The sequence below is a fragment of the Antennarius striatus genome, chromosome 4 (genome assembly GCF_040054535.1).
Source record: "Antennarius striatus isolate MH-2024 chromosome 4, ASM4005453v1, whole genome shotgun sequence".
Lineage (NCBI taxonomy): Eukaryota > Metazoa > Chordata > Actinopteri > Lophiiformes > Antennariidae > Antennarius > Antennarius striatus.
Window position 1 is genome coordinate 24,963,709 of NC_090779.1, and position 16,504 is coordinate 24,980,212.

The 16,504-nt window shown below is 47.8% G+C and overlaps 1 protein-coding gene across 1 annotated transcript; it reads right to left on the reverse strand.

Annotated features, from left to right (window-relative positions):
* Positions 1-212: 212 nt before the first annotated feature.
* hsd17b12a (hydroxysteroid (17-beta) dehydrogenase 12a) lies at positions 213-12,947 on the reverse strand. Its single transcript, XM_068314004.1, has 12 exons — positions 12,601-12,947; positions 5,694-5,740; positions 5,516-5,591; positions 4,383-4,490; positions 3,724-3,788; positions 3,590-3,634; positions 3,199-3,233; positions 2,327-2,408; positions 2,146-2,211; positions 1,526-1,675; positions 1,309-1,426; positions 213-1,093 (listed from the first exon to the last, which is right to left on the reverse strand). The coding sequence occupies exons 1-12, from the start codon at positions 12,776-12,778 to the stop codon at positions 1,056-1,058; spliced, it is 1,008 nt and encodes a 335-aa protein (XP_068170105.1). The 5' UTR covers positions 12,779-12,947; the 3' UTR covers positions 213-1,055.
* Between the last annotated feature and the right edge of the window lie 3,557 nt (positions 12,948-16,504).

Sequence of the window (16,504 nt, forward strand, 5' to 3'; positions counted from 1 at the left end):
ATTCAACTAACAAAACAAAAATTCTACTAAAACAGAAACATATAACTGCACTCAGAAGATTTGCAAGAGTTCTGCAACTTTTTTTCCCCCCAAAATTGCTTAAATTTTTAGTCAGTTAAGTTGCTTTTCAGACAAATTTACTAGATGCATGGAAATTTTCAGATTTGTCACTATATTCAGAAACAAGGAAAAAAAGAACACAATGTGCTGTGTCTGAGCTTTTATTTATTTATATTAACAAACCATATAAAACATGTTTATTTCCAGTATATAAGCTATGCATTTTACATGTAACAATTTTAATTTTTCAAACATTAAAAAAGATTCTTTCCACAAAACAAAAAAAGCATATACAAGGCACCATAGTTGGGACATCAGATCAACGTATATCGGGGAACTTAAATATGCAAAAAGTTTTGTTCTCCAGCATGCAGGTAAATGAAACTACAAACGTCACTACAAAATGTTCAACTTTATGTAGTGATTTCAAAACACTGAATTAAATGCATGAGGCATTTCAATTAAAAATAAAAAAACAAATGCAGTGAATAGTTGAAAGACCTTTACAGGTTTAACCAGTCAGTACCGGCTTGTTGAGTCTCACAGTGGCCAGCATTAATATCAGAAGAAAGGCACGTGTATTTAAACAGTAACAAAAAATTCACAAGTGGTATATTGGTGCAACAACCCACCACAAACTTTTAATTTAAATATACTGTGAACACATTTTGAGAAAAGAGCCAATGATTGACAGTTCAGTAAAACATTTCCTGACATAAGGAGACGTTTCCATCTTTCAATGCCTTTCATTAATGGGGCTGACAGTCGTAACAGATGTTTGGCTCATGTGTACGTACAATATGAAATAAATAATCCTGCATTATTAATTATAAAGTTAATAAAAACAGCAATGAACACCCACCACCTTATTCTTGCTCTGCTTACAACAGCAGGATTAACAAATCACTAATAATCTACCATTTTCAAAACCATAATTTCACCATCAGTGCCGGTGACAAAAACTTTTCATGTCCTTCTCTATAAGCAGCATTTCATCATGGTTTCAGCTTCTGCCTTCTTTTGCTGGTTATGTCTGGACAAACACATCAGGGCATAGGTTTTAGTTTTAAAGCCAGCCACACACATACCTGATGTGCATCATCACTGAAGGCACAAAGGCGAAATATCAAGCAACTCCAGAGGATTGATCAGACTAACAAAAATCTTGTTCTTAAAGGGGGGGGGGCAGTCAGAACGCAGCGGCTCCACTTCCAGCAGCAGCTTTTTATTCATTCTTCAAACTTGTACCATTTCTCTGCTCTCGCAGCCTTCTCCGCTGCAGGTATCCGGTGCGCTGCAGCCGGTTTATTTGGGCTCCAAAGAAGATGACGATGCTGCTCGGGACCAGCCTGGTGGTCACCCAACCCTGTGAGGAAGCAAACAAACGAGAATGAATCTGATATTCCATCAGAAAATACGAGCCACTTTACTTCATGGGTTCAGAAATGAAGTTTCTGCCTCCTACCATGACGGCGTGGGGGAAATATCCGTTGGTCTGGGTCTGCAGACCCACGGTGTTGAGCTCAGCCGCCACATAGCGCTCTGGGGTGGGCTTGTCCAGGGTGGGGGTCCTGATACGCGTCATTTTGGTGGCAACATAGAAGGGCAGCACACTCTGAAGGAACACAATAAATATGAATGAAATGAGTGGAATAACTCCAAGCCTTCTCCGCCCTAAGAGTTCAAATATGGTAAGTTTATAAAATAAAAATTAAACTTGATTCAGATTCATTTTAACAAAAAATTCACTTTTACCAGCGTGAATAATTAGACAAAAACCCACTCAGGGTTTGTTGAGGTGAAGCGGTTATACACAAAATGACCACAGGGTGGCGCATGAGGAGCCACTACCGAGGAGCTAAAAACAGAACAAATGTGGAAAAAAAAAAAAAAAAAGGTTTTCAAAAATTCATCTGCTTTAAAAATGGATCTCAAAGGATGCATTCACAAAGAGGGTTTATTCCCTTTTCTTCTGAGCAACAAGTTTAAATTCGTCACCTTTTCTATTATTATTTTTTTTGTCATAACATTCTGAAAGGGGAAAAAAAGACAGGGATTAACCAATCAGACGAGCTCCAGACTCACCTGAACGATGATGCCCTGACGCCTGTACTCCTCCTGAAGGCAGCGGGAGAAGAAATCCACAAAGGCCTGCATGCAGAGAGGACGAAGGATGGAGAGTTTTAACAGAACCCACCAGTAAAACGCAAACAACCTCCAAACTACAGAATTCTTGTTAATTCTTCAGCATAAATGCCGCACACACCTTAGTGGAGGAATAGACTGTCAGCAGAGGGACGGGGTACATGCCACTGGCAGAGGAGATGTTCAGGATGGCACCTTTAGACCTGGAAACAAGACATTCAGGGGTCAGTTTCAGTCAAAATTCAAGGTTCAATCATTCACTTAAAATCCAGGATGTGACATTTGGTCAAAAAAAAAAAAAAAAAAAAAAAAGCACATTGAACACTAAACTGTTCATTTGAAATTGTCATAAAATAAAGAAAACCTGTTGAAATACTTTATTTTAATGATGTCATAATTCAATTCTCCTCAGGATGTGAGGCTCGGATACCACAACAGAAAACATTTCTTTTCAGAGGGCATCATTTCTTCAGATTCAAAAACTTTCAATGATTTTCCAGGTCTGCGCGGGAGCCCTGTTTCCACACACACACACACACACACACACACACACACACACACACACACACACACAGTGTGGTAGTGGCCCTATGTGTTGCCATGGCAGCCTGTTGCTGCAGTGATGTAGTGGAGCGACGCTCCAGCCTCACACGGCACCAAATGTGCCTGTGCCGTGATTGGCGAGGACTAGTCACATGGGAACAGAGCAACCAATCAGGTGGGAAGAGCACTTTGTGTGAATTGAAAGCTTGTCAGCATTGGGAACAAAGGAGGAGAGGGAAAGATGCAGTGATGGAAAGGCTTCGGAGAGGGATTTCTTGTGCCCCTTATAAAAAAACACCTTTAAAGATTAATTTCACCCAAATTCTGTCCTGAAAAAACAGAAGTGCTTTGATTTTGACATTCCTCGTGCAGACACTATTCCTCCTTCACCACATTGATATGTGACTGCAGTCATGTCGCAAAACATGGAAGCCTCATCGTTTCACTCACCTCGCAACCATTCTGGGCAGCACCAAACGGGTCATCTGCAAACACAGAAATAAGTTTAGCACAAAAAAAAAAAAAAAAAACACTCAGAAAATTGGAAAAACAAGAGGATTTGGAAAAGAAGCAGAAGATGTTCTATTAAAAAAAAGAAAAAAAAAGAGAGAAACCGACAGAGCGAGTTGCGTGGGTGGCGAGTACAGACAGCGTTGGTGTAGTCCACCGTTGCTTTGGGAACAACTGAGACACTGCAGGTACCACGTTAGAAACAGCAGAAGAGGAAAAAAAGAAGCGAAAAAGGGGGAAAAGTGAAGCAGAAAGTGACACAAATGAAACTTTTTAGAAATACAGAATGAGCTGGAGGTGTTCGGAATATAATAGCGTGAGCCCAGCTTACCTGACACACTGATGTCATGTTCACATTGATCATATTTGTGATGAACTGAAACAGAACGCACCAATCAGGGCTGTTAAAACACGGATATGTGAGAGAATTCCCATCAGGACGGAAAAATAAAATAAGAAACTCACATTTTCCAGGTCGGGGATGTGGAGGTAGTACTCAGGATAGGGGTAGGAAACACCAACATTGTTCACTATCGGGAATAAAAAGGTGGAAAACACAATTATCCTCCTGCTTGCACTAAATAAGCTAATGCTGAATAAACGAGTGGTTCGAGTTTCCGCCACAAGGTGGCAGCAGAAGCAAACAGGTGGTGACAACCACACCTTACAGCCAGAGGAGCTGAGCACAAAATAAAAAATAAATAAAAAAAGAATCCTCAAACACTCAACTCAAAAAAGTACAGCGTGAACTTTACAGTCTGGACGCCTAAAATGACACCAGCAGCAGGAAATGAAGAGCAACCGTGAACACGTTTGAACAATACGTGACGTGAACGCTAAAAATATTTATGATTAATGAAAAATATGCTTGAAAAAATAAACGATCGATGAGGCAAACAGAGGAACAGTCGTCTTGGAACCCTTTTTTTTTAAATTCCACAACCGCCTCAACGCCAAATCGGAGTTTTACTGTTAACGGCAAACTTTATCGTCGAGCTGCTTCGGTCCACGAGGAAACTTCAGGACCTCCTTCATTAAACTAACACTTTTAAAGAGACTGAAGTGAAAACGGTCTAGAAGTCATCGGCGACGTCACGCAGGCGGGAAAAGCCCGCAGCTCTTACCCAGAACGCCGATCTCCAGACCGACCAGGCCTTCCTCGATCTTGGGGTAGATGTCGATCTTGCCAAAGTCGACCGCGATGGTCCTGGTTTCGACGTGAAACTGTTCCTCTGTGGAGAGAAAAACAAGCATCCATCAGTAATCAGATTACAGTGATACCTAAATGTCATGTGACACAGGTCAGTCCAGGCTGCTCGGCCCCCCCAAAAAAACTGAACCATCGATTTAAAATCCTTCAATCTGTGGACGTGAAACCCGTCAATGTCAGGCTGCACCTTAGGGGGGCGCTGTGCACCAACAAACAGAACCAGCAGAGTCTCTCCTACCACCCACCCCATCCACCCCCCCCCCATGTTTGACGCCTGCTGCAATTAGAAATTATTGTCCAAAGACTCGTTTGGCCTGACAGAGTCAGAGCAGGACGACTCCTGGGGTGTGCCTTGGTAAAGACTCGTGGTGCCAGAGAGCACTCAGGGTCGAGACGCGCAAAACTGAAGGGGAGGGCGGGTAGGGGATGGGGGCCCCCCATCATCATCATCATCATCAGGTAGGGATTATTTAAGACATCAAAGCCCAGGTCAAAAAACACTGAAGCCAGATTAGGGGAATAATCTGGAGTCAGGAGGACGATGACATCACAATAAAATTAAGGGTTTGATGAATAAAAAAAATAAAAAAAAGTGGGGGGGGTTGACAGACTCATCATGAAGGAGGAGTGGCAGCGTTCGACATGCCGCACCCCGCTCGTGACTACCCATCAGCCCCCTCTGCGGACTGGAAGCACGACAGGGGAAATTGCATTGTGGGAGACGTCAGACAGATGGAAACGGGGGGGAGGGGGGAGTCAGGGACAGGCCACCCCCCCATCACTGTTCAATCCCTGTTAAAAAGCTGGAAACTCGCCAGCAGGGAAGAGTTTCCCTTTCACCAGCCCTTAGGTTTTACTTCCTGTTTCTCCACTTCCTGTTTCCTCGTTCAGAACTCAAACATCCCCAGTCCTGACGTTCAGGTTCTGCCCCTGCAGCTAGGCCTGGGAGACCCCGTCACCGGTGGGGTGTTAGGTTGCATATCGCTGCCCACCCATACACACATCCCCATCAGCCCCGGACGGGTTTCCGTGACGACACACACTTACTGATCGATTTGGCCACATGATCCAGCTTGATCTGCGAGCGGCTGATCAATACCATGGCGAAGCCTCGGCGTGCCAGCTGGGGGGGGGAGAAACGACAGCGTGAGAATCCGAATAATTACAGGTTAGGCCTATGAGTACACCGTGTGTGTGTGTGTGTGTAAGGGTCCAGGAGACTCACCTCCTCCGCGTAGGATTTCCCGATTCCATCAGTGGCCCCCGTCACGACTGGAGGGACACAGACGCAGGAAACACAGGTTACTACAGGTCAGAGGCCGCAGGTCAAAAGTCAAGTCAAGATTCCGGGTTCGTTTACGTCGTCACGTCCTCAAAAACGTTTACAAAGACAAAAGCCTTTTTTGTTGGGGAGCGGGGGGCCACGCCCTCACACGTCAGAACCCCTGACAGGTAGAATAACACGGGCTTCAACGCCGACACGCCCGCCTGACACGGGGCAAAACGGGAGGACGTGGGGGCAAAAATGGGAGGATGTTCAGAGGTGTGGGGGTTTTTTTTCTTCACATCCTACAGTTTCCTGTAAATTTATTCTGTTAGAATTTAATTTGCGTTTAGAATGAGCGCGGTGATGAAGAACGAGGAAGACGAGCAGAGAACCCGCGTTGCGTTCGGTTCTCCTCACCTTGTCAAGAGAAGCGGGGGCTATTTTTAAACTGCCCATCAGCCCCAGCTCCTTCTTGACTGACGGGAGGAGAATGAACGAAGGGAGGGAGGGGGTGGGGGGGGACAGACAAAAAAAAAAAAAAAGGTGAGGGGGGGGGCTCATAAATTTACACGCACATAGTTGTGCATCATGAATATGTTATTAGCGGCGCTTGATGAAAGATTAATGGAGGTAGAGGACATTCTCTGGCAAAGAGCTGGAGAGGAGGAGAAAAGAGTCGAGATGAGAGAGTAGGGGGGGGGTGGTGACGAACATGGAGCAGGAGGGAGGAGGGTGAAGTAGGGTAGGGTGGGGGGGTTGAGGAGGGATCCTAGGGGCGGCTAAAAATAGAACTGGAGCGAAGCAAGAGAACGAATGAGTGAAGGAGAAACAGACAGAATGGAGATGGCGGCGGCGGCGAGGGGGGGGGCGGATGAACAAATGAGTGAATGAGGAGATGAGGAGCGAGGAAGAGTAGCGCCACGTCAAAAGTGAAAAGAGAGCAGAATCCCTGGTTATTTTTAAACCCACCCCCCCCCCATGTTCAGAATGAGTCGCTCCGTGGCAGAAAAGCCTCAATGGGCTCGGGCCGTACCAACGGGGGCTGTCGCCGTGGATGCAGGTGGTGGGGGGGGGGCAAAGAGAGGCAGACATGAGGTGCAAAGTAAAATGACATGGGATGGGATGGGGGGGGGGGCAAATGATTCTTTTCACATGTAATCCACGGCTGATTCGTCGCTTCTTGATAATCTCAATCTGCTGGCGACTGACGGGTTAATCTGAACGAGAAACAGGAAGGACAGCATGGGGGGTTACGGGGGGGGGGCAGGAAACGGTTCCCTGGACTCCCCAGCTCTGCTCCTCAGTCACCAGACGTCTCGTACCGACGCCTGTGACTCCCTTCTCACAGGGCTTCAGTACCCGAGGGGCAGAAACCCCAGCTGAGGCAGAACTGGGAGGAACAGAGGACAGTGAACGCAACACGGACGACCACCCCCCCCACACACACACCAGAGGAGAAGGAACCAGCTTCAGGGAACTGCTCTGAAACACATCGTGTGAACTTTGAACCCGAGTGTCCAGAGGCCCGCGAGTTAAGATTAGGATTAAGATTAAGATTAAGAGTGGGACGTAAAAGAAAAGGAAAAGTTATGTAAAAGTCATTTCGTTTCAAACATACACGGGAGGAAAAGGCGCCCGATTGGCTCACAGAACGAATAATTTCAAGTTTTGTCTTTTGGCAAGTAGAGATTTTAGGGATCAGCCAATCAGGATTGAGAGTTTTTAAGATGATAATCTGGAGGAAATATGAAAATATTACAAATCTAAACACATAAGAATAAGAGAAGCAGCATAAGGATGAGCCCCCGTTTGGAATTTGACGTCACCTAAAAAGTGTGGAGTGTGTGTGTGTGTGTGTGAGAGAGAGATGGGGGGGGGCAACAAATGAAAAATATTCCAGAACATTTTTGTCTGATTTCAGGAATAATCCGGATATTTTTGGTCGTAAATAGGAAACAGACCAACTCTCAACTCTTCCGCTGATGCGCCAATAATAATAAAAAACATCCCATAATAGTTCGGTTGGCTCACGAGCGCGCGCGCCGGCGCGTCTTCATTCCGCTCACGTGCGCGCCGCGCGGCGTTCGTGACAAACGCAACAAAAAAAAAGCATCGACGTCAGCAAATCACGTGACCGGCGGCGGCGCCGCTGACGCTCGGAGGAGACGCAGAACCGCGTTTACAACAAAGGATGAGCGTGTTCTGGGAGGGGGGGGGGGGGGGGGCAAACAAAGCTGCGTGAAATGTGGGTGTCAGAGGGGATGTGTGCACCCCCCCATCACCATAACCCCCCCCCATCTGTTACTGAGGCAGAACCCGTTCACGCCGCAGCTCTGCGGTGCTTAAAGCTGCACATCACGTCCAGAGGTACCGACACCCCCCAGCCTCTACTGCTGCCCCCCCCCCCCACCTCTTCCTCAGCAGCCTCTGTTGCTGCTGCCCCCCCTCCCCCCCCCTGCTCACTATTCTGAGGGTCTAAAAAAAGCAGCAGGAGGAGTAAAAATAGCAGCGCCCCCACCGCCTCGTCTGGGAGCTGCCCGCCTGCCGCAGCCGCTGAATACCAACAAGATGCCCCCCCCCACACACACACACACACACTTCATCACCACCATCATCATCATCCTGCTGCATCCTCACCCCTCCATCGGGCATCGAGGGTCAGGAAGGAACTCTGACCTGTGACCCCCCCCCCCCGCCCTGCCATGAGCTTCATGGGGGGGTCACCTGATTCAGGTGGACAAGGGAGGGAGAGGAGAAATAAACATTCCTGTTAATTCACTGATGAAGTCAAATCAGCTGACGGGGGTTTTTAATGGAGGAAGCTGAACCTCAAAGGGTGAGGTTTTTAGTCTGGGGGGGGGTCACACACACACACACACACACTGCGGTCCTTGTATGCCCTGCTCTCCTTACATTCCGTTATGTAATCTGTCGCACCCAAACTCGCCTATCAATGAGCAGCCCCTCCCACCTCACAGGAAAAAAAAAAAAAGATGGGGGGGGGGATGCAGCAGAAGATCCAAAGACACCCCCGTCCCCCCCTCCATCATCATCATCTCACCCAAACACACACCAATTCTCCACCCACCTTCCACATTCAAACACACACGAGCCGCTTTAAATAGCTGGGGAGGGAAGTCACATGGATGATATGAAAGTCGACAAAAATAAAGCTCGATCTGGCTGGGGGGGGGGGCAGTGGGAGAGGGAGGGGGGGGGTGGAAAGGGAAGGGAGGGTGAGAGGAGAAAAAAAAGAACAAGTACTTCAGAGCTGCCCAAGATAGAATCACAATCTATATTTGGGTTCAGAGCAAAAATTGTCGTGCTGCCCCCCCCTCCCTCTCTCACACACACACACACACTCTCTGCCCCCCATCCCACACACACTCACACACACACACACACACACACACACACACACCCTGCTGTTGCACGCCTTATCTAAAAGTCATTTGTTTCACATCTGTGTGTATTTTTCCATTTCCAACCGTAATGAATCAGGGAAACATGGACATGATTGATTATTGGTTCAAAGGGGAAAAACAAAAATCGATTAGAAATCATCAAATTATTGGAAACAAAAACAGGATAAAAAAAAAAAGCCTCAAAAATCTGCATGTCTGATTGTAGAATGTAAAGATGAAGAGGAGGATGAGGAGGAACCGCAGCTTCAGAGACGTATAAAGATGCAGATACATGCTGGTTGTATGGGGGGGGGGCAGGGGTTATAGGATGGGGGGGTTGAAATGAGGGAGATACAGGGGATTTTTCCCCTCCCTCACTCCCTCCCTCCATTTTTTTTTTTACCCAGAATCCCTGGCTCTGGCACGTGTCACCGAGCATGTTCATCCTATGAACAGCAGCCGCCCCCCCCAGCCCTTCGCCCCCCGCCCCCCCCCCCCCCCCCCCCACACACACACACAGTCTCACACAAAGCACTAGGGGGAGGCACATTCACAGGGATGAGATGGAGACCCTGCCTCAATTCAAAGACATACATTTCATTCACATGTTTGCGTTTTGCTGCTGAATGGAGTTTAAGTCAATTCATAAAACTGATTTATTCCCTCCGTCGTTAACCCCCCCACCCCACATGTTTTCCTGGGGGGGGCCGCCGAGTCCTGACCCGGGTCTCTGCTGCTGCTGCTGCTCTCATCCAAGGCTGCATCCCTCTTATGTAACAGGACCGTGTCTCCATAAAACTAACGTCAAAAGGAAGGAGGGTGGAGAGGGGGGGGGGGGGTTGAAGACACACGTCACATCACCACCCCCACCCCCACATGCACCCACACCCACCCTTGGAAAAAGCTCCCTTTGGTCTAATTTACTCCCCTTTAATGGAGTTTCACTCGCATGCAACCGAACAGACACAGCCTCCCTTATATAATATGAATTGCTTGGGGGTGGGGGGGGAGGATGTGGATGGGAGGGGGGGTTAGAATGGAGAGAGCAGGAGAAAACTGAGCACGGAATTAAAAAGCTGCTCCACAAATAAAAGCATCAGCGTGTTCTAAAAATATCAGAACGGAAAGACTTTAAATCTAAAAGATGCAGGACCCCCCCTCCCATCCCACCTCCCTCACTATTTATAGATGCTACTTCTGTCTGACTTGGAGATGTGGGATGGCGGGGGGGGGGGTGTTGATGCTCGGTGGTGAAGTGCAGTACTGCTAACCCACCACTAGGGGGAGCATCCACTGAGGGGAGGACCAGCCAGTGGCAGAGGAACTCCTGAGGAGCTCCAGCCTCAGATCAGGACCCTTTAAATAGTTCCTGGGGGAACTCCAACCGGTCTGACGACTAATAGTTCCCCGAGCGTTGCACCTTCACCAAATAGTTACGTGATGACGTAGAGACCTCTGGAGAGCACAAGATCTTCACACGTTAAAGAGTGACGCTGTTTAGTCTGTATGTCCTGATTTAGTCTAGATTTCCCCATCATTTAGTCTAAATGTCTTGATTTAGTCCAGATTTTCCTACGATTTAGTCCTCTTTCTTTATCAAGTCTGAGTCTAAAGACAGACTGCAGATCTTCAGAATTGACCTGAAAAACGATCATGTACCGATTCCGGTGAGGTTCAAGCCTTCATGAGTCTTCAAAACGTCTGAAAATGAAGCGAATAGAATCCAAATCTCTCTCCGACTCCAAACCAAATCATTTGTCACTTTCTCGACTCATTAAACTGAAAAACTAGTTGCCAAGTTTGCTCAACCGTCAGTCGGACTACGTTGTTGCATCAGACGCCTAAATTCTTCAGCACAAAGGTGGCAATCGGGCACGGCGCCAACCCCCCCCCCCCAACCCGGGTGGACCTGCAGGTCTGGTCCGACCAGCCCACGACATGAATCTGCATCCACGGCCTCCACTTCCTGTCACGGCCCCCAACCGTTGGGCTGGAGGAGAACTCCAGACTTGTCGAACTGGTGGCTGGCAACTGGTTTCGGGGAGTGGCTTGACAGCTCACTTGTTCACAAGTGATCAGTGTGCTAAAAGTGAGACAGGTGAGATAAAGGTGATCACAGCTCTGACCACTGAGATCAGAAGAGCTGCTGATTCAGGGATTTTCACTCCAACCCTTTGAATTAATCCCACTTTAAAACCACACGATGAGTCAGAAAGCATCAAATACAAGACGCAGGAGCGAATGGGGAGGGGTGGGGGTGGGGTGGGGGGTGGGATCACAATTTCTATATGACCAACTGATGATGAGGCGATGGAGAAGCATGACTCATCGGTGTGCGCTGGTATTCCTCCGCATAGGCAGAGCGGAATGACACGGAAATAAAATACACACGAATCATTCCTAAGACACCAAACCTCTGCATCATGCGGCCCAGGCCCTCCCGTGACGCAACAAGAACCATGTTACACAAAAAAAGAAAAGACGCCAATTCATCCAAGACTGCAAATTTGCGTCATCATGGTAAATTTTTTTTTTTTTCAAAAAGATTCGTATTCAAATCATCCAGGTTGTGTTTTTTTTTTGTTTTGTTTTTTTGGGGGGGGGGTACAGAGAAAATGGGGGGTGGGGGTTCTCAACCTATCCTGACGAGCTTGAGGAATTGCGCAGCAGAATCGCTCCAGACGCAGGAGTCTCTCCAGAAGTGGGTCAAGCCGCGGCGCGGAGGGGCGAATCCACGGAGACGCGGCTCCGAGGCGCCAAAACACTCCGGTTGGACCGGAAAGTCACCCGAGAGAGACTCTAGAACGGCGACAGATCCCCCCCCCCCCCCCGTCTAGAGTTGGTGTGAGCTCCAACAATATGTAGGGCAAAGCGAAATGGGGGGGGGGCAAAGAGACGCTGACGGGGAACACCGAACGGATAGAAGTCCTCAAACTGTCATGTTGGACAAACTGTCACTGATCCGAATGTGGGTCACGTTTTCTTGGCCACATGGTTTGTCCCACATTGCGCGGATTCTAGCCTGCGCAATTTGGCTCCTGGCTCTCCAATGTGGGGCACCCCCCCCCCACCAACACACACACACGCTCCAAATGTGGGTGAAAACGCTCAACAGCAGCAGATAGTGCTGCGTTAAACGCCACGGGTGGTGGTGGGGGGGGAAAACAGCCCCCCCCCCACCACCACCACCAATTGAGCTAATAAGCTCCATCATCTTCCAGTCAATCAGCTGCTTACCTGCGCTTGTTACGCAACAACCCCCCCCTCCCCCCACTCTGATTGACACAAAAGCCACCAGAACGCAGCTTCTCTCTGCGCAAAAAGTCAAGTTTGGACTGAAGAACACCGAAATCTGACGCACAAACGTCGAGTCCAAAAAAATCTGTGCTGTCCTCTTCAAAAAAGGTGGCGTGGAAAATGTGATGAGACACCCACCCACCCCCCCTCTCTTCCACACTCACCTGCCCACTTGCCCAGCCTCGGAGACAGCAGCTCCCCGTTGCCCAACACCCAGATCCTGACGCCCAGGAGGAGCCGGTAGAGGAGCCACACCGACAGGGAGGCCACGGCCAGCGCACCGACCCAGAAGAAAGGCGTCTCGGCCCTGCGGAGTGTTTCCTCAACGATCAACCAGTTCATGGCAGCAGCACTCGGTGTGTGTGTGTGTGAGAGAGAGAGAGAGAGAGTGTGTGTGTGTGTGTGTGTGGAGACCTCAATTTTAGGCAATGTGCTCTAATTTCCAAGCCACAACGTGAGAGAGGGTCCCTTTATAGGGAGGTTGTAGCATCACACACACTCCCCCAACACTTGTCTAGCCTGATTTAAAGGGCACCGCCCACCTGCTACTCAGCCCCTCCCCTCCTTGATGCTTATTGGGTGGAGCCCCCGTCCCTCAGCTGATCCATCCCGCCGGTTGGCGCCTTTAAGCGTCAGTCCGACTCCGAGCTTCTCCCATTCATTCGATTTTCTGTATGGAGGGGGGCGGGACCGAGGAAGACCGGGACGAGCAGCGATTGGGCGAACGCCACAGCAGCTCCCATCCGGAGTCGCTGATTGGTTCCCCCCAGAACCGGTTTGTCGGCTTCAGTCAGAATTATGAAACCCTCCGAACCCACGCTCTGGAAAAAAAACCTGCCCACACCACTTTATGAATGAAAGAATGCTCCAATTGGTGCAAACCTTGCGCGTCCTCCCGCCCCCTCGGTGGGAGCACGGAGGCCGCTGATTGGCTGAAGCGGTGCCGGTCGGTGAGGTCAGCCGGTTCCCACCTCAGCATGACTCACTCGTCTATTTCAGGTATTCTGTCAGCATCATGCAGCCGGTCATCGGTAAAAAACGTGAAGCGTGCGGATTGAGACATCTCTGCGCATTCTTCCATCCATGTTGCGCCAGATGACACCTTCTCCTTCCGGCTGTGCGCGCAACAGCGTCCCCAAAACCCAGAAAAACTACAACCCCCATCATCCTTCTCCAGCTCCATCCGGCTCTCGCGAGATTTCCCCGGTGGTAGTAAATTCCCCGGCCCAAACATTGAGGAGGGGGAGATGTGATGTGAAGAGTGTGTTACGTAAACAATGAGACAGGATGTCCGTGGATTTATCTCACGTGTTTCCACCTTGACGCGGATCGAACGGACGCGCTCAGGACGCACGAAGTTTACGCACAAGTGGCTGTCATGCTTTTATTTGCCCTCTCTTCTCCACCCCGATCCAGAAAGGCTATAGGAATTTTTTTTTTAAAAAAATCCTCAACTCCTCTCCACTCCCTCCAACCTCTGCCGCCATGCTCCCATCTCCCTCCGCCGACACACACCGAAACTAAACGTGAAATTCTGAGGAACCGAGGCTCCATTGCGCAAAGCAAAGCCTGTCATGTACTCAGCAGGGTGGTAAAAGTATGAAAATGCGTCAAGGCGCTGATTGTCATCAGTTGGCTGTCTGCATTCTTTGACACAAGTGGGGTGACCGAAATCAACGTGACACCGAAAGGAAGGAGCAGAAAGTTGTGTAACGATTTCAAACCAGGTGTATTTTAATGTTTCTGACCTGCTGGAGCTCCATTCTTGTCACAAAGACAGGAAACAGAAGCAACTTCAGAATGACAAGTTCCACAGGAAATATTACAGCACATATCTTACTGTTTGGTGTCAGTAAAATAAAAACACATTTAAATAAATAGTGACAGGTTCAAGCTGCAAACGTTTAACACGAAAATATTTATTCTGAGTGATTCAAACAAGCACAAGAAAATGAATGTACGCAATTTTACACAGATGCATTTAGGTGTTCAAAATGATAATATTGTTACATGACACACACACACACACACACACACACACACACACACACACACACACACACACACACACACACACACTCCATTCAGTGTGGGACGTTCCACCTGCGCGTCTCAGTCGTTTCCTTTCAGCCCAACAAGCTGCAAACAAAAGAGAAAATAAAGATTTAATCCCCACATATTTTTGTGTGTCCTGGAATATTTTAAATACAACACAAGACAAATTTGTACATCAACATCTTTTAACACAAATGCAACAACAACAAAAAAAATCATCTATATGTTTTGTTACAGCGACGCGCCAAAAACAGCAGATTCCATCGTTTTCTAATTTATTTGTAGTGCATGAAAAGTGGATTTACTCGTCCTGGTATCGACTGCCCTCAGCAAACACACACACATATTCACAAGCACACACTCACACACACCCTCCTCTAAATTCTGCAACACAAAGCTTTGCTCACATTTCAATTTCTGCCCCCCTCCTCTGTACACACACGTCCATTCTATCACTTCTAGGAGTCAACACGAACCCTGGTTTTTTTCACACACACACACACACACACACACACACACACACACACACACACACACACACACACACACACACACACACACACACACACACACACACACACACACACACACTGATCTGTGCGTCAGTGATCAGTGCTGTGTCTCGACATACATGCACCACCAGGATGAATTTTAATAATGGTGAATAAAAGTTAAATTTACAGATAATTTAAACAGCTGGAAACAGTGACGTCACGAATTGTGGTCATAAACTAATAAAACAATTCAACAGTCCCGTCTAAATCACTCATCGAATCTATTTTATATTTAAAAATGTCACAAACATCTGATACAGTTTTGCTGCTAATATTATAGTTTGTAGAATAAAAGTTTGGAGGATGCGCGTCACTGTCCTCCGTGGTTCCGACGCGCACGGGTTTTCAGGCCGTATAAACGGACATCCACGCACGTTCCACCCCTCCCATCATTAGAATAAAGCTTGTCAAAAGTGTAAGATCGACCCTGATGCTAAATCACACCCGCACGACCACCCCGCGCACACCTGCCCAGCGCGGAGACCTCATCCACGCTGCGCTTTACGCACAGCGAACGCGGGCTGCCCCCGGTCCCGTTACAGCCCCTCCAGCCTCCGGTAACGTCAGACACACCCTGACCAGACGGACAGAAACATCCGAGGAACAACTACACACAATCATAGTCCTCTTTTACGCAACAGTGACGCAAAGAAACAGTTGGAACCGAGACCACAACCCGGCCAGCGCGACCCTCCTTTCTCTGAAGCCTTAAACGTGTCTGAACGGCTCCACGCGTGTTTCCCCATCACAGAAATACATTTATATTTATTCTAAACATACCTGCTGTCCTGCTTCATCTGATGGACGTGACGGAGGCTCCATCTGAGGACAGAGAACCGGAATGAGCATCAGTGTTTCATTTCAGGCAACAGTGCAGTGCAGGCCGTTTAAAACATCTAATATTCAAACCTTTAATTTACATTTTCATGTCTGATATTGTTTTGGGGTTTTTTTAAAAAAAAGGAGGCAGAAAGGTGATCACATCAAAGGTCTGAGGCAGGTTTGAAAACAGGAACATTTCTGCTTCTCAAAGTGACAAAACTTTATTTTCTCTCATGCCCAAATTAGATACTGATGATAAAGAAATTTTACCACATTGGATTTTTAAAGCAGAGATTCCTAAAAGTGGAATTAACACCAACATTTAGGTTTTTTTTTAAATCTGAGCTTTAGAGATGCAGACATTTCTACCTCCTCCTGAAAACAAACTGCTTGTGGCTCTAAAAGCTGAAAGCAGCAGCTTCAGGAACTCGTTTTTTAACATCATTATTTTAAAGAGAAGCCCGACGTCCTCACAGCTGATATCAGAAAAACTCCACCTCTGAGAAATAAAACAATTTCATATCAACTATTTCCCGTCAATTTATATTTTACAGTCAGTCAATCATAATTAAAATCGGGATCGGACGTGTGTGTGTGTGTGGCTGCAGTTTGACTCTGGAGGGTGTGACGTATATTT

What these genes read in the sequence shown, in the direction of transcription:
- hsd17b12a (XM_068314004.1), bottom strand. Translation starts at nt 12,778, where the DNA reads ATGAACTGGTTGATCGTTGAGGAAACACTCCGCAGGGCCGAGACGCCT. An exon ending in CAGTCTATTCCTCCACTAAG is followed by an intron (nt 2,212 to 2,326) that starts GTGTGTGCGGCA and finishes CTCTGCATGCAG; the next exon opens with GCCTTTGTGGATTTCTTCTC. An exon ending in ATTTCCCCCACGCCGTCATG is followed by an intron (nt 1,427 to 1,525) that starts GTAGGAGGCAGA and finishes GCTTCCTCACAG; the next exon opens with GGTTGGGTGACCACCAGGCT.